This window comes from Eretmochelys imbricata, chromosome 10 (genome assembly GCF_965152235.1).
Source record: "Eretmochelys imbricata isolate rEreImb1 chromosome 10, rEreImb1.hap1, whole genome shotgun sequence".
Taxonomy (NCBI): Eukaryota; Metazoa; Chordata; order Testudines; family Cheloniidae; genus Eretmochelys; species Eretmochelys imbricata.
This window is the reverse complement of record NC_135581.1, coordinates 65,333,487-65,350,941: the sequence shown is the minus strand read 5'-3', so window position 1 is coordinate 65,350,941 and position 17,455 is coordinate 65,333,487. Positions and strand designations below refer to the sequence as shown.

Here is a 17,455-nt window from a genome sequence, read left to right as displayed (position 1 = left end):
CCTGCAGTTTAATCTAGCCCCTAGGAAAATCTGTTTTGTGTAACTATGGAGACAATATGATCACTGGCCAGAGACCTGAGTTCTATTGCTTTATTGTGTTACAGACTGTGTAACCTTGGCCAACTCACTTAGGCACTTTAAAAAATAATTATCTTAAGTGATTTAGGAGCATAAGTTTCATTGACTTGCAGTTAGGCTTGGATAGTAAATCACATTTGAATATGGATTTATGCTCCTAAGTAACTTAGATGCTTTTGAAAATGCACCCCTTAATACCTCCATACCTCAAAATTCTCAAAATTTAAAAAAAAATAAAAAGGGGGTGGGGAAATGAGAGGTGGGAATGATATTTCTTCATATTTGTAAAATGCTTGGAGATCTAATCCTGAAATGTTCTATTCATGTTTATTAAAATTTTGCCAACGTTAGGGGGTCATATTGTCCCAGTGATAAAGTGTTTTTGAACAATTTCTCCAATGTGTCAGGAGAAGATGTGCCTTCCTTCACAAAGTTATTTTCTACTTTAATTTTCTAGCCAATGGGACTACTTGTGCTTGAAGTTAAAACACATACTTAAGTGCTTTGGCTGGATCAGGTCCAGACTGTTCACAGGTGATTACTAGATCAAGCCTTTCCCCCCACATATATCATAAGACATCTGGATAATTCTAGGATTGGGGCATGTAGTACCAATGTTACCTTTTTGTTTAAACCAGCATCCTAGCCATTGCGTACATTTCCTGTTTTCCCCCCTGTTCCTTTAGAATCTGGATGGAAGTGTAATTTCAGAAACTGTCACATTAAGTAGTTCATACTATACCCCCAAAATATAACAGAACAATACAATAGATTTATTCAAATTAAAGACAAAACAATAATTCAGTGCAAAATTTGTTAATTTACATAGTTCCCTTAATTCCTAGAAAAGTGTGGTAATTATCAAATCTTTTTGCATTTGCCATTATACTGTCTAAACTGATGGCTACAATCGATATATTTCTCAAGTCACATAGAGAAGCAGCCAGAAAAATGAAGGCATGTCAGCTTGATTCAAATATTTTCAATCAAGTAGTCTGTGCATCAGTATATTAATTTGGACATTCAAGTGTCTACACTTTAATTCCAAAATGTAATTGCCATGTTGATATGTTTACTAGATAGATGAATTGACCACTTTGGAATAGTGTTCTTGCAATCATATATTTTGACATAAGTCTTAAGAAATAAATTTGATTGTTTTCCCTTTCTCAAATGCCTAGATATAGTACTTCATATTTTGACATATGAAGATGAGAAAAGTGTGAGTATATTGTGTGACAGGAATAAGAACAAACCTGCTAACTTTCAGATTTTGTGAGGCTTTTTATGATTTTCTGACATACTGGTTAAGAAACTCTTCTTGCTCGTTTTTCTGTTCTCTCTTTGGATCTAATGCCATTTATGGAAAGGAGGGGAATGACTGGCTCATTGCCTAAAACAGAGTAGGCAGGTTTATACACAGAAATTTTGTCATTATATTTGTGGCTTTCCCAAGAAATTTAATATTGAATATAAAAATATTATTATTAGTTAGTAAATGTCAGCAAGATGTATCAAATACAATACAAACCTGTACTGATTGATCACAATTTACTGAAGTAAACAAAATGTCTCGAAGCCAAATTATGTGAAGACAGATGGAGATGCTTTGTGGAATAGAAGTTGGAAAGTTATTATTTACTTGAAAAAATAATGCAAAGAGCCAATCATCCATTACAAATCTTTGAGAATAGAGTCAAATTTTATCCACAGTTTTTTGCTTTTAATTCTCAAGGTGTCTTCTAGATCATTTAAATTGCTTAGTGCAATTTTAGGAATACACTAATGCTGTAAGTGCAGCAGCCATTATATGGCAGGCTTGGCAATAGCTTGGATATATTAGACATTACAACCTGTTTTGGGGTTTTTTTGGGGGGGGGGTTATTTGGGGGATCCTTAATTTCTATTAGGACTGCTATTAGAAAAATGTAAAAGGCTTCATGTAAAAGAGTGGCCTGCCCCTTTAAGGGCCAGAAGGCCTTGGGTTAGTCAGCCCTGTTGAACTGTTCAGTTAGTTGTACCCTGCTACACCTATGCAGAGTGTGGGACTTGAAAGGAGGAAGAGGAACCAGGTAGGAAGTTCTAGGGACACGCTACTAGAGTCCCCTGGAGGCTTGGGGAGAGAGCTGGCATGTGTGTGTTCTGTAGCTAGCACAGAGGTGGGAGATAAGCCAAAGAGGAGAAAAAGCCCTAAGGATTAACAAGTTAGGGGGAAGCTAGCCTCCAGAGGAGTAAGCTGTGGCAGACAACAGTCTGTAAGAACAAAAAGAAAAGAAGTACTTGTGGCACCTTAGAGACTAACCAATTTATTTGAGCATAAGCTTTCGTGAGCTACAGCTCACTTCATCGGATGCATACTGTGGAAAGTGTAGAAGATCTTTTTATACACACAAAGCATGAAAAAATACCTCCCCCCACCCCACTCTCCTGCTGGTAATAGCTTATCTAAAGTGATCACTCTCCTTACAATGTGTATGATAATCAAGTTGGGCCATTTCCAGCACAAATCCAGGTTTTCTTCTTCCCCCCCCCCCCCCCCCACAAACCCACTCTCCTGTTGGTAATAGCTTATCTAAAGTGACCACTCTCCTTACAATGTGTATGATAATCAAGGTGGGCCATTTCCAGCACAAATCCAGAGTTTAACAAGAACCTCTGGGCGGGGGATGGGGGGAAGAGGTTACCTTGCATAATGACTTAGCCTGAAACCAGTCTGTAAGAAGAGTGGGAAAGGGACTCTGCAGAGCCTGAGTAGTAGGGAACTGTCTGAAAAGGGTTACTTGAAACTTAAGAGACGGCCTGGGTGGGGCAGAATGTCCTGGCTGGGGAAGAGAGCAGACAGGCTACCTCCAATATGAGGTGAGAAAACAGGCTTGAGCTAGGAACTGGTTAAGCACTAAGACTTGCTGGAGGCCCTTGGTAAGAGAACAGACCTGATCTGGATGTTTGGGTTGATTGCAGCACAGGTGCTGCCAGACAGACAGGGAGACAGGCTATTGCTGCTGGGAGTCTGTTTATAAAGAAGGGGACTGAAGCCGAGCTCCTCGGAGGCTGCAAGTTCTTTTATTTAGATGCTTTTGTCCTTTTTGACCCCAAAAGGAGTTGAATATCTTAAAGTGGCTTGGCTTAAGACTGTTGTGGGGAAACTGATGGAGCACTGCAATGTTGGGCCTTGCTGCAAAGGGACACTCGAAGAGGGTGAGTCTTGTAACACTTTGTCTTGGTGGAGGATGGCTTTTGTAACTAGCTAGTTTAGGAGTGGCTCTATGAAGTTGCACGAAACTTGGTTGTTTGATTTTATTTATTTATTTATTTATTGTAGCTAATCGTAAAATACCTATGTGCATGGGACCCATTTACTTGTCATAGATACACTTGATCTGTTGCCAAAGGTTGTTTCAGTGGTCAGTAAAGTAAGCATTAGGAGGGCTCCAAAGAGGTGAAATTCATTTCAGCTATGAAGTCCAAGCAATCACAGATGCATGGTCCTTCCTCATTATCACACTCCCCACCAAACTATTAGGCCACTGTGAAGACCCGACCTGCAGCCCTGGTGGCTGAAGCTGCATTTCTGAAATGCTATTCTCTAGCACTGGTGGCACCCCCTGCATGTGAAGCCTAAATGTTGTGGAGGCTCTTGCATTTGACTTTCTCACCAGACTGAATTTTGCCTTTGCTCATAAGGTGGACCTTAGAAGCAAACCACTCTGCTATAAAACATAGCCCGTGGATAATATATAGTAACAAACATTATTTGCGAAACTACACACAGCTGCTGCCTCTAAATCAACCTAAGCCCCACCAATAAACCATAGAGATTCAACCACTCAAAAATGGCCTGGGGTGACTTTTCCCTATATGACAGGGTTCAGAGTAGCAGCCGTGTTAGGGTATGTCTACACTACGAAATTAGGTCGAATTTATAGAAGTCAGTTTTTTAGAAATCGGTTTTATATAGTCAAGTGTGTGTGTCCCCACAGAAAATGCTCTAAGTGCATTAAGTGCATTAACTCGGCGGAGTGCTTCCACAGTACCGAGGCAAGCGTCGACTTCCGGAGTGTTGCACTGTGGGTAACTATCCCACAGTTCCCACAGTCTCCGGAATTGAGATTCAAAAGTTCACGGTTCTTTTCCTGTCTACCTGGCCAGTGCATCTGAGTTGAGAGTGCTGTCCAGAGTGGTCACAATAGAGCACTCTGGGATAGCTCCCGGAGGCCAATACCGTCGAATTGTGTCCACAGTACCCCAAATTCAACTTGGCAAGGCTGATTTAAGCACTAATCCACTTGTCGGGGTTGAGTAAGGAAATCGATTTTAAGAGCCCTTTAAGTCGAAAAAAAGGGCTTCATCGTGTGGACAGGTGCAGGTTTACATCGATTTAACGCTGCTAAATTCGACCTAAAGTCCTAGTGTAGACCGGAGCTTAGTCTGTATTCGCAAAAAGAAAAGGAGTACTTGTGGCACCTTAGAGACTAACCAATTTATTTGAGCATAAGCTTTCGTGAGCTACAGCTCACTTCATCCGATGAATGCGTCCGATGAAGTGAGCTGTAGCTCACAGAAGCTTATGCTCAAATAAATTGGTTAGTCTCCAAGGTGCCACAAGTACTCCTTTTCTTTTTTCTCTATATATCGTCTAGTGTGCTGTGTGTCAATTGCTGGGTTGTTCTGTGACTAGTGCAAGCAACTGTGACGGGAGGAAGCAAGCGTGGGATTGGAGTAACTTGACTAGCAGAAGTGACAAGTCAGTACTGTCAGTATCATGTTCACTCTATGGGGTTCAGTTTTCGCTTTCACCCTCCTTCAGAGCTCCTGTCAGAGGGTGTGGCTTTTGTTTCCACCAGGTCTTTATGGCAGAAGCTGCAGCAGGGAGGAACTGAATTAATGCCTCCTTTTGACTATCCTGCCCTCCTCTTAAGCCAGTATCGCCTTTTTTTTTCTTTTTCTTTTTTTTTTTGGCCCACCATCTTATCACCCTGTGGATCAGCTAAAAAACCTGTGTATTGGCTTATTCTGTCGGATGCCAATGTAAAACAGAGAAATATTTAACCTAATATGTCAGATATTACCTCTGAGTTTGTCAACCATGCGAAGGAAAGACACACAATCTCATAAGTATTATACCAGTTTTAAAGATTATTGTAACACAATACTTAGGGATACATTTTCAAAGATAGTGCTGATTCTTCCACACAACTGATATGCACATAAAGTTCCACATTTGCCCATTCATCATTTATAACTGTGAACACAAGGAGGCAATTTAGGGCTCAATGATCCTATTTTTCCCATGAGCAGCTGTAGGCTTTACAAGCACTAGAGATGCATATGTAAATTTGGCAGGTGCAACATTTGAAAATTTGTTCCTAGGATTTCAATCCTAGATAATAAATTGCATAGATAACAGATTCCCAGTAATCAGTGGTAATACTATTGATTTACACACAACAGTACTGTACACAGCCACTTAAATATCTAAATGTCAAATTTTAAAAATTGGAATCAATTCACTATTCCAAAATTGCTAGATTACTAGTGCAAACTCAATTCCCATTAGTTGTAGTTTTTGAGAACATTGCCTTATAATTTATAAATGTGTCTTGCATGCAGTTCCAATGTATCAAGAATACAAAGACAAACAAAGTTTGATCAGCTTCTTTTCAAAGTCTACAGCACCTCCCTGTGTCTATTAACACATTTTAAAGCAAGCTAGACGTGGAAGAAATGGAAGTAAAGTGAAGAATATTTATTACAAATTCTTCTATGAAAAACTATTTAAAAGCTCATGTAGCAACGTAGGGGATTTTTTGTTATCCAAAAACTTAATTAGTCTGTTTACCCAAATGTACTGAGTTTGGATTAAACTGATGATGGTAGGATAGTTGGTGATTGTTGCTGCCTCTGAAGCAGATATTCTTTTGGTTACAAGCGTTATGAAAGGGGGCACAATCCTTGTTTACACTTATGGTTACACATTGAGTTATTAACACCCTGACTCTGATTTCCTTTAGATGATATTCTGCTTAAAAAAAAAAAACATATACACCTCTACCCTGATTTAACACGGTCCTCGGGAGCCAAAAAACCTTACCATGTTATAGGTGGAACTGCGTTATATTGGGGGTAGAGGGATTAGAGTGTACAAAGAAATAATGTGCTTTGAAATTTTACTAGGAAAGATATATTTTTATTCCTTTTAGGATAAAAATGTTTGTAAACTTGTGAACTAAATCATTTTTGTTAGTAGGGGCAGAGGGTCTCGGGTGGGGGCGCAGGAGGGAGGCAGGAGCTGAGGGAAGCGGCAGCAAAACCACCCAGCCTGGCAGAACGCATAGCACCCACTGGCCGGGGTGTGGGAGGGAGGCAGGAGCTGAGCGAAGCGGCGGAGGCAGTGGTGGCAAAACTGCCCAGCTCAGTGGAGTGCGCAGCACCCCCTGGCCAGGGCATGGGAGGCGCGGAGCCAGGGCCGGGGCTGCAGCACGGACCTGCTCTTTGGCTGTAGGCCCCCGGGCTGGGGCATGAACTTCCAGCCATGAGCCACGCCGCAGGTCACCGCAGCTTGGCTGAGCCCCGCCATGCTGCCCCTGCACATCTGAATCAACCGACCCCTGTTCCCTTCCCCCCACCCCATGGCCCCAGCCCGGCACCCTTAACACGCCACTCAGAGCAGCATGTGGGAGCCAGACACGCTGATGTGCTGATCCGCTGGAAGGGACAGCCCCACCTCCCAGGGCGCTGCTTTACCGCATTATATCTGAATTCACATTATGTCAGACCACGTTATATCGGGGTAGAGGTGTAGCATGTATTTTGTTAAACTAAATGTCTGGATCATGTTGTCATGCCAGCCTATTGTTTTAGCCTTAAGTGTCAAATTCCCAATATAAGATTATGCCTACTTAACCATCCCCATATTCTCTGAGAATCATAGCAGAGCTACTAAATCCAGTTAAAAATTGCTTATGCTTACAAACATTAAATTAAGCTTAGAAGGTCAAGTGAAAACCCAGATGCTTTCCTGCTTCCCATTCCCAAAGCAAATGCTAGTTACAACAAATTAAATCCAATCCTATAACCTTACCTACATTGGTAAAAATGGGAGCCATATTTCACTGCCAGTGGTAGCACCCTTGGAAGCTGTCGTATAGACAGAACTCAATCATTTTACCTGTCTTTTGGCTAGCCCTATTTAGCCTACAGGAGCACAGTTTATACTACAGTTGCTGCTATTTCTACCACAGGTGGACTGCACCAGTGGGTACTATCATTGAATTACAGCTCCCATTATAGCCAGTTGAAATGCAAGCTATGGTTACACAGACACAAAATCATAATTTATAGAAATATCCACAAGAAAAAGTGAGAAGCTGAGATACTGTGTCAAATGTCTGTATTATAATGCTGATCTGTAAACTAAATATAACATACTGAAAATTGTATTAGCAAATACTTGCTAATACCATGTTATTCTCTACTATAATTTAATGACAATAATTTAAAATATTATTTCCCAAGATAAAAAGGTCCAGCTCTTCAGATGGGGTAAATTGGCAAAGCTCCGTTGACATTAATGAGGCTAGGCAAACATACACTAGCTGAGCAGCTAGATGGTTATGTTTAGAATACCTGAGTGTTCTGTTGATAAGTCCTATGAATATTAGGTTAATTTAGTAAGCAGTACATGGGAGTTATGTGAACAAATCCCGTTATAAATTCAACTTCACCTTGTCCTTTGTTTCACAAGCAAAATGCATAACATGTCAATAAGGCATATTGATAGCATCAGTATTTTTATTGCCTCTGTGTATTATGCATGCAGTTGTCAGCCACATCTGTGAAAATCCATTTCCAGCTTTTCAACACCAATTGTTACACAAAACTTTTTCCATGCATACAAATGATGTAATGTGTTATGAAACTTTTAGTCTGACAATACAGCAGTTATAATTGTTAACCTCTATTGTGCTCTTGCCGTATGAAACTCAAAAAGAAAAGGAGTACTTGTGGCACCTTAGAGACTAACCAATTTATTTGAGCATAAGCTTTCGTGAGCTACTCCTTTTCTTTTTGCGAATACAGACTAACACGGCTGTTACTCTGAAACCTGTCATGAAACTCAAAGTTTCACTGTTAACATTTGTTTAATTTTTTTCTAGCTTGCTGTACCCTAGTCAGTTCATATGATACTTCCACCAGCTCATATAAAAATGAACAATAAAGTCAATGGTTAATATGGACAACTGAAGTTCAGCTCCCAAATATAGTCCTAGATGGTCAATTATGCAAGAAAGCAATGTGCCATCCTAGGAAAGTAATGTTCTTGACTTGCCCAAATTAATTCTGCAGTGATGAGTAAAATGTCCCACAGTATATTATTATGTGATACATCTTGAAGCATGGAGCAGTATGAGTACATACTTACAGATGTCTGGGATATTACAGAACTCCAAGGTTTAAAAAAAAAATCACACAGTCCAATTTACTGAGTACTCAAAGACCCTACAAATCTAAAAATGTTACTTTCAACAATTCAAACAACACAGCTAGTTTGAAGTGGCAAACAAGGAGATCCCATGCCTTTCAACAAAGACTATATCAGGAATCAAACTGACTACCAAAGTACTGTAATTTCTGTATAGCAATTGGAAAAATACTTACTGCATTGAGATACCCATTGAAACTGTACACTCCTCTGTCCAGAGAGTAAATTAGGTTTCATTAAGCTATTTCCAGCTCCTGATTCAACATTTTAGTAAAAGGTATTTACTACATATAACACTTATTAGAACAATACTACTTTTATTATCTGCTTTTATAGGGCTTTTCATCCATAATGTCAAAGCACTTTAAACCCCATTTTACAGATGGCGAAACAGAAATAAAATGACTTGCCCAAGGTCACTGAATAAGTAAGTTGCAAAAACTGGAATAGATGTTAGGCCTCCTGAGACCCAATCCAGTGCCACAACATCACATGTCCTCACAAAATGGAGAAATGTCATTTAATTCCATGTATTTTCCTAGAAAAGGTGAGCCCAGTGCGGTAATGTGAGATGTTGAACCAAGATAATTAAACAGATTGTAAACATTGACAAATAAGGCTAGGTTGAGAGGAGGCAAAGTAATTTATCCTTTTAAAAAACCATGTAAAAATAAATATTTTTTTATCCACATTAGCAATAATAAAATTTAATTCAAAGATGCTTCCACTTCCTTATGCAAGGAAGTACTTTACCCATTGATTTAAAGGAGAAATAACAATTTGTACATTTTTAGAAACACTTCAAGTTAAATTTTTAATTTTTTTATAGGTAGACTGGTTCTGGAGTTCTTCAATAAGAGAGATTGTAAACTCTCCCAAGTGGAGCAGATACAATCTCCTCCACTTTCAAGGATGTTTTGAGGTGAGACAGAATATGATGGAGGGCCAAACTCTTAACCTCTTACTCAAAATAGTGAGCAGTTTGGCTCAATATGACTTCTTATGTGACTAAGCATTTGCCAGTGAGAACAGGTAGTTCAAAATCTGATCTAGATTAAGGATAAAATTACCTGGCAATCATGGTGTTTTCTGGTTGTTGTTTCCTTAGATACAGTCATTCTATTCTTATACTTCGGATTATAATCTATGCCTTTTGTATACTAAATCTAGGATATATCTACAGATCAGCAGGCGATATTACAAGATGGTTCAGCTTTGTGTATCTTTTGTATCAGATTTGCTGGAACCATTTAAACCTGAGTTTCCATTCTTGGCATCGCCTACCACATCCAGTTCATATCATTTTATTCTATTGTCTGGCTGTAGCGAAAAAAGGACAGGAGACATTTGACATGGGTTTAATCAGGCCTCAACTTTATTATTAGATGTCTGGGAATCAATCCTGAAGTACTTACACGAGAGGAAAGTGATCAGGAACAGTCAGCATGGATTCACCAAGGGAAGGTCATGCCTGACTAATCTAATCACTTTCTATGATGAGATTACTGGTTCTGTGGATGAAGGGAAAGCAGTGGATGTATTGTTTCTTGACTTTAGCAAAGCTTTTGACACGGTCTCCCACAGTATTCTTGTCAGCAAGTTAAAGAAGTATGGGCTGGATGAATGCACTATAAGGTGGGTAGAAAGTTGGCTAGATTGTCGGGCTCAACGGGTAGTGATCAATGGCTCCATGTCTAGTTGGCAGCCGGTATCAAGTGGAGTGCCCCAAGGGTCGGTCCTGGGACCGGTTTTGTTCAATATCTTCATAAATGATCTGGAGGATGGTGTGGATTGCACTCTCAGCAAATTTGCGGATGATACTAAACTAGGAGGAGTGGTAGATACGGTGGCAGGAAGGGATAGGATACAGAGGGACCTAGACAAATTGGAGGATTGGGCCAAAAGAAATCTGATGAGGTTCAACAAGGATAAGTGCAGGGTCCTGCACTTAGGACGGAAGAATCCAATGCACCGCTACAGACTAGGGACCGAATGGCTAGGCAGCAGTTCTGCGGAAAAGGACCTGGGGTGACAGTGGACGAGAAGCTGGTATGAGTCAACAGTGTGCCCTTGTTGCCAAGAAGGCCAATGGCATTTTGGGATGTATAAGTAGGGGCATAGCCAGCAGATCGAGGGACGTGATCGTTCCCCTCTATTCGACATTGGTGAGGCCTCATCTGGAGTACTGTGTCCAGTTTTGGGCCCCATACTACAAAAAGGATGTGAAAAAATTGGAAAGAATCCAGCGGAGGGCAACAAAAATGATTAGGGGTCTGGAGCACATGACTTATGAGGAGAGGCCGAGGGAACTGGGATTGTTTAGTCTGCAGAAGAGAAGAATGAGGGGGGATTTGATAGCTGCTGTCAACTACCAGAAGGGGGGTTCCAAAGAGGATGGATCTAGACTGTTCTCAGTGGTACCAGATGACAGAACAAGGAGTAATGGTCTCAAGTTGCAGTGGGGGAGGTTTAGGTTGGATATTAGGAAAAACTTTTTCACTAGGAGGGTGGTGAAACACTGGAATGCGTTACCTAGGGAGGTGGTAGAATCTCCTTCCTTAGAAGTTTTTAAGGTCAGGCTTGACAAAGCCCTGGCTGGGATGATTTAGTTGGGGATTGGTCCTGCTTTGAGCAGGGGGTTGGACTAGATGATCTCCTGAGGTCCCTTCCAACCCTGATATTCTATGATTCTATGACTACCCGTCCGATAAAAGTATATAGTGCAGGTAACCCCATGTTTGTTCTGTAATTACATGGGGGCTTTTTACCAGCTCCCCCTCTTTTTTTCCATCCAGGTCCCTCCAGCAAATCCATTGCTGAAACCTTACCGTCCACCAACCCTTGTAGGAAGGTTAAAGTGGGCTATAAAAATGGGGGGTTGGCTCCTTACCATACCAATCATAGGACTCCTCAAACACCCCCCATTCGTTCCTTTAGTGAATGTCTTTTTAAATCCTTTTCCAAGCCATTTATTTGGTCACGGTACACTTTTTCCTATGGAGAACCTGCACTGGACCTCTGCCTTACACTTAAATAATGAGTTGCGACATATAGCCTACCACCCTTCATGTCATGCATGAGTAGAGCCCTTCCTGAGCCTGCTATCAGGAAGACCAAAAAAAAACCAAAAACCCAACTGTACCCAAGCCAGTATGATGGTAAGGGAAAAATTCCTTCCCAGCCCCCCTAAAAAAGGGGCAGATAGTGTAATGCCCACAGCAAGTCTTGACCAAACCTGGTATTTTACCATCTAAAGGGGAGGGAGGTTGAGTCCTGCTTCAGCCTGCTCTGTGTAAACCTGAGGCTTCCAGTGCAGAGCTGCCCCTTTTAAAGCCTGCATTCCTAGGGGATGAGTCAGTGACCATGCTGACCCTTTTCAGCAGTTTTCATCTCCTCCCTCCTCCCCCCAGCCATAAAGCACTGTTCTCTGCATTCAGCCAGCCAGCCAAACACCACACCGCTGCTTAAAGGTGCAGGGCAGTTGTGTTAACAATGAAATCATGTTGGCTTTTTGTGTGTGTGGGTATACAGTATGTAGCAGTTTGGTCCACTTCTAGATTAAATTTGTTAATTTTCAATGTGGCAGGGTTTAGAGTTGGGCTAGACTACGAGTTGAACTAGGTTAGGTTTCAGGTTGTATATGGGCTAGAATTTAGGTTTGATTAATGATGCTGAATCTTGGGTAATGTTCTTATAAGATTTTGTCCAAAACAGTAGAAGTCTCACGAGGCCAAGTTTTTGTGTGACATTTCTGCCATTTTGTGCTAAGATCTCATTAAGAGCTCATTTCTTGTAGGAATTTTGTCCTCATCCAAAACAGAATGGGGGTGGTGGAGAAGGTATTTCCTGGTTTGAGAGGTGGCTTGATACTGGAAATTCACATTTAAAAACTCTCTCACTTTTTTAAAACAGTTATGATTCAAGATTCTGGGGAGGCTTTTGAAATAGTTAAGAAGCCATTTGTCCTTACAATGAAACTTCAAGACTAACAGAGCATGTAAATTCCTAGAGCATCATCCAGTCCTAATTGTAAATCCTTTTAGACTGATTCAAAATAAGCTCTGTTTTTGACTTCCATTTTGCACAAAAACTAATAAATCTGCAAGACTTCCATAATTAGAACTGAAATGATGGGACGATCAGGCAGTAAGAAGGGGAAGCTAAATTATTTCAAAAGGTAGCAATTGATCGCTAAGAGAGCTATCCCTCACCTCTCTGCTCCACTTGCTTGGTCTCATTCTATTACTGAGACAGAAATACCTCCTCAGTCTGGATTTCATGTGCCAGTTTGTCTCTGAAATTAACTGAGAAAAATGTTTGACTGTTTACTAGGAGAAGCAAGGTACAGTAAATAGGTGTTGAAAGCAAAACTGAAATTAAATATTCTGAAGGGCTGAGACTTCTGCCTCACATCTGTCTCTTGATGATTATTTTAGTGTTCTAGTGAGAGGCTCTTGGCTCTTACTCTGCACTTCAACTTTGAGCCTGAAGAGTGGGGTTATTTCTGTCAGATGCGGAATGATTTCCTTTGCCTAGTGGTGGGATATACTATCTTATATGATTGACCAAATTTACTCTGTAGTTTTCAGCTGTATGGCCAAGAGATGGGTCTCTGCCAGGAGATATAGAGATGTTTGATACAGAAGGTCTTGTTATACGGGGGAAAAAAAACCCCTAATGATTCACAATATTTCAATAGCTAATCATTTTTAAAGATTTATTTGAAGTTCTCCTTACTGAAGTGTGTGTGTGCAATAAAAATTCTTCTTATGCCTAAGGGGGTCATCATTGATCTGGCCCAGAATTCAGCAATTTGCTTTGCTAGCACAGAAGACATGAAGATTAGGTTAGATTTTTGGGGGGGGAGGGGTGGGGGGATGCTATTTTTTTTTACTCAAACATGCTGACTAAATTGTTGCAATAAGTATTTGTAACAAATTAACTTTGAATTATGAGAAATGAATTGGAGATTAATATTAAGGATTTGCTTCAATACGTTATCATGTAACAACAAGCAACAAATACAATTTTACATCAGAGTCTGCTTGATGAATGTGTTCTGTCTTTTATGTTTGCTATGATTTTCATAGGGCCACATTATTCTGACTGCATTCTGTATGTTAGGAGAAGTTTGATGTGCAAATAATTGCAAATAATGTACGTATTAGATTTGACTCTGTTCTTGTATTACTTATTGACTCCTCACAATCATTGATTTGTATTCTTGGTACCTCAGATCCATAATCTTGATTAATATGAGAACCATCATGTATTTCGTCCTTCTCAAGTTGCCTATGCAACATGATGGTGTTATGTCATCTTTGAAAGATTTCTAGTTGTAAGGAAGCTTTGCCTATTGTCCATGTTGTACAATATATGGTGTATGGATAAAGTGGTGATTTCTGTCTGCAAAACTCAATCTGGCATCTTTCATTAACACTTACAATACATTAACACTTAAATATTTACAATGAGATTTCTGTACTTGAATCTGAGTTTATTGCATGCTTCTGATAGTGAACCAGCAGATAGACGGGTGTTAGGTTCCTCTTCTACATCTGTGGCTTTATGACAGGATCAAGCTTAGATTCTCTCCTACATTCAGGATACAGGAAACCACAGTGTTTTTTTACATCAGCATTTCCATTTCTTATGGGAGAAAGTTGGGGTTTCCTCTTTCAAATATAGAGAATCCTCTAAATATCTTTGCATTGTTCTAAGATTATACGGTGGGGCTGGCAGTATAGAATATGAAGACATTTCTCAGAGCAGCAACTGAATCCCTGACAGCCACAGAAGCTGGTTGACTCTGATGTGACTCTTTTGGGGTATCATCCATGCAGAGAAAATGAATAGTCTGGTTTACCACTTCCAGCACTGAGCATTGCAAACTAGTGAGTCACCTAACAGAGATGAGTGAAGTTTACACATGCAGATTTGTCCATTTCAGTAATAGATATAATTTTAAGACAAGTTAGATAAAAATAAGAGCTGTTTGAGTTTACTGCTGTGAAAACAACATTTGTCTGGGGGAAAGAAAATTAGTCCAATCTTTTTCTTATCCGAACACAGACTGGAAATGTGTTTAGTATATGGCCACAAACACATCTTCAGAAAGAGATTTCTTTCATGTTCATTTGCACAGAGGGTATGTTCTCTTTCCCCCCCCCCCCCCCGCCCCAAAACTGTATTAATCTGAATTAAATCAAGAGGAAATAAAGTGAGTTTGTTCTGATTTATATTTTGATTTGATAATACACACACAGGAGGTCCTCTGAAAATACTAGCCTGTTATCATTGCTAAATTGATTTCTCCCATGGCCTCTATATGTGTATTGTTTTTTCTATTCTGCTTATCCAACAAAAGCACTAAAATAGTTATTTCCTAGTATGTGCAGTAGATGAAGTATAGCAAGCATGTTAAATTTAATATGCTGGGAGACCTCCCGCCTTTCTCTACCTTACATGTGGCAGAGACACTTCCTTATCTCATACCTGATTTAGTAGATAAAGTATTGAGGATTTTGTGTTGCAAAAAAACCTGAACTTTGAGTCAAATATGCTACATTTTACTAAAAACCTAGATAGTAGTAATTAAATCCTAAAATAAACACTTATTAAAATCATTAATATGTAGCAAAAACATGGACTCACAGATTAAGAGCCTTTACTTGAATTTGAAATAATGTTAAATTACAAACCAACACATTGGTTAAAGAGCATAGTATAATAAAAAGCAAATTTGCATAATTATTTGGGAACATGTGATCATATAAACCCATCTAGAGAGACAGTATACAAGTAATAAACAGATAAAATATGATTGTAGTATGCATTAGTGTTGCAAAAAAAATCAGAAGACTGTTTTTATGTAGGAACATTTAGGATGAAATCCTGGCCTGATTGAAGTTAGGGGGCCAGGATTTCCCTTGTAGATATAGTCCTGCGGTCTTTACTCTGGCAATGTCCCACTGGAAGTCAATGAGAGGTTGCCTGCGTAAGAACCAACTAAAAAAATTGCTGGATTTGGCCCATAGCCAATAAACTGATGTTTTACATTTTCCAAGCCATATGGTTATGTATGATGGAATAGATTGTAGGGAAAAAAGGAGACTAATATAAAAACAAATTTTAAAAGAAACAGTAAAATTTGCAAAGAAAACCCTTTGAGTTATGTAAGATGGCCAATGCTAGTTATAATCATGAAGTAAATATGATGCAGCACAGTACTTGAAAAGAATAAGAATTTGTTTGGGGGGGGAGTAAATTTTCAACTGAAAAATAACTAATCATATTACCATCTCTCACACTTTGATTTTTCTTTTTTTGCTGTTATAATGCTCCCTAATTTATATGGCAAATAATAGAATAACATTTAAAACCATCACAGGACAGAGATTTGTTGTTTAATAAACACTGTTCACTAGAACAATATATACCTCTGACACTTTAAAGCAATAATAATTTTGTACTTATTCTCATTTTAAGTGCTACAGTGTATAATTCTCTGTATTTCTCTTCTGTCTTAAAAAAATTATGCCAATATTCTTGAAGTAGATGTGGTATTTGCCTAAATTTACAATACCACACACAAATTGTAAAATTGGTAAAATCAGCGCATGCAAACATAATATCTTAAAATAGTGGTATATGAAAATCATTTTAAATATTGATATAGGTGGATCAGGATTATTATCCAACTCCCCTTAGTTCATGCTAAAAGTATATTTAGTATAATTTTACATGTCCACCCTCTCTGGGTGAGTGATCTTTTTGGAAGTGAGAGAGGAGAGTATTTTTTCATTATCCAAGTAATAATGAGCTGTAGAAGCAATATTAGATTTTATTCTAGCCTGGCAAATTGTCCAAATGGTTTTGCAAGGCAATTTTCATATTTCTTTCCATTGCATTTTCTAATATTGAATATATTTTAATTGTTCAGTCACACATACTGAGCTTGTAGGTAATTTGTGTCCTACATAAATGTGGTTTAATGTTTCATAAGTACTTTATGAGCATAGAGTTTGCGGTTATATATTTTCAGATGTACAACCTTAATTCACTTGTTAAAATAGGCTCTCTGTTTGCTAATAGTTACCAGCTGTAACTAATACATTAGCTCTACAACATACTAGTAACGTATTATTTAAAGTGACGCATTTCAAAATCAATACCAAATGTCCTGCTGTATGATCAATTGGAAAACATGTCTGATAGAATGGTTACTGCGCTATACAAAATTATTGTGAAAGCATCATAAATGAAGGGATAAAAAGCCAACAATTCATAAATTTTAAAATCTTTCAGTACAAATTTCAAAAGCAGAGACATTACTTACTATAGTTGTTGTTTGCTTCTCGTGTCCCTTTTATTTTGCCTCGTTTATCAATCCTCATATACCATTGAGTTCGACAGAAAAGTCTTCTCACTCTTACATCCCCCCCTTCCATATAATCATAACTTCTGGTATGTCGCTCAGGGCTGGAACAGTTCACATTTGTAGCCATTTGCTCTGGAGTCATGTCATTGCAAGCTAAAGATATAGTGCCCACTAGAAAGATAATGTAAAAATATGATCTGTAGAGCAAAGTCGGCAGGATCCATGTCAGTATCCATTTGTGCATTATAGTGCGGTGTTCTGGGTGTTCATGAACAACATAATGAAAATTAAAACTCAAGTAGATCGTTGCTCCTAGGTCATTGACCTGCCTTCTGTCTTTACAGCGAGTTGTAGATTGATTTAATTGAGATTGCTTCCTCTTCCAGAATTCTGATCCTTATTCCTTAATAGTTACTGATGTTGAAACAGGATATCTCCTTAAATATCTTTTCAGTCAGGATATCCTTTAAAGAAACCGGTTATAATAACCTTGGCTGTCATGACCTTCTGTACTA

General features: G+C 39.1%; 1 protein-coding gene across 1 annotated transcript in view; it reads right to left on the bottom strand.

Annotated features, from left to right (window-relative positions):
* FGF7 (fibroblast growth factor 7) overlaps positions 1-17,184 on the bottom strand; it is a 60,242-nt gene extending 43,058 nt beyond the window's left edge. The window contains exon 1 of the mRNA XM_077829072.1: positions 16,899-17,184. Within this exon, the coding sequence (XP_077685198.1) occupies positions 16,899-17,184 (286 nt within the window). The remainder of the gene's footprint in view (positions 1-16,898) is intronic.
* Between the last annotated feature and the right edge of the window lie 271 nt (positions 17,185-17,455).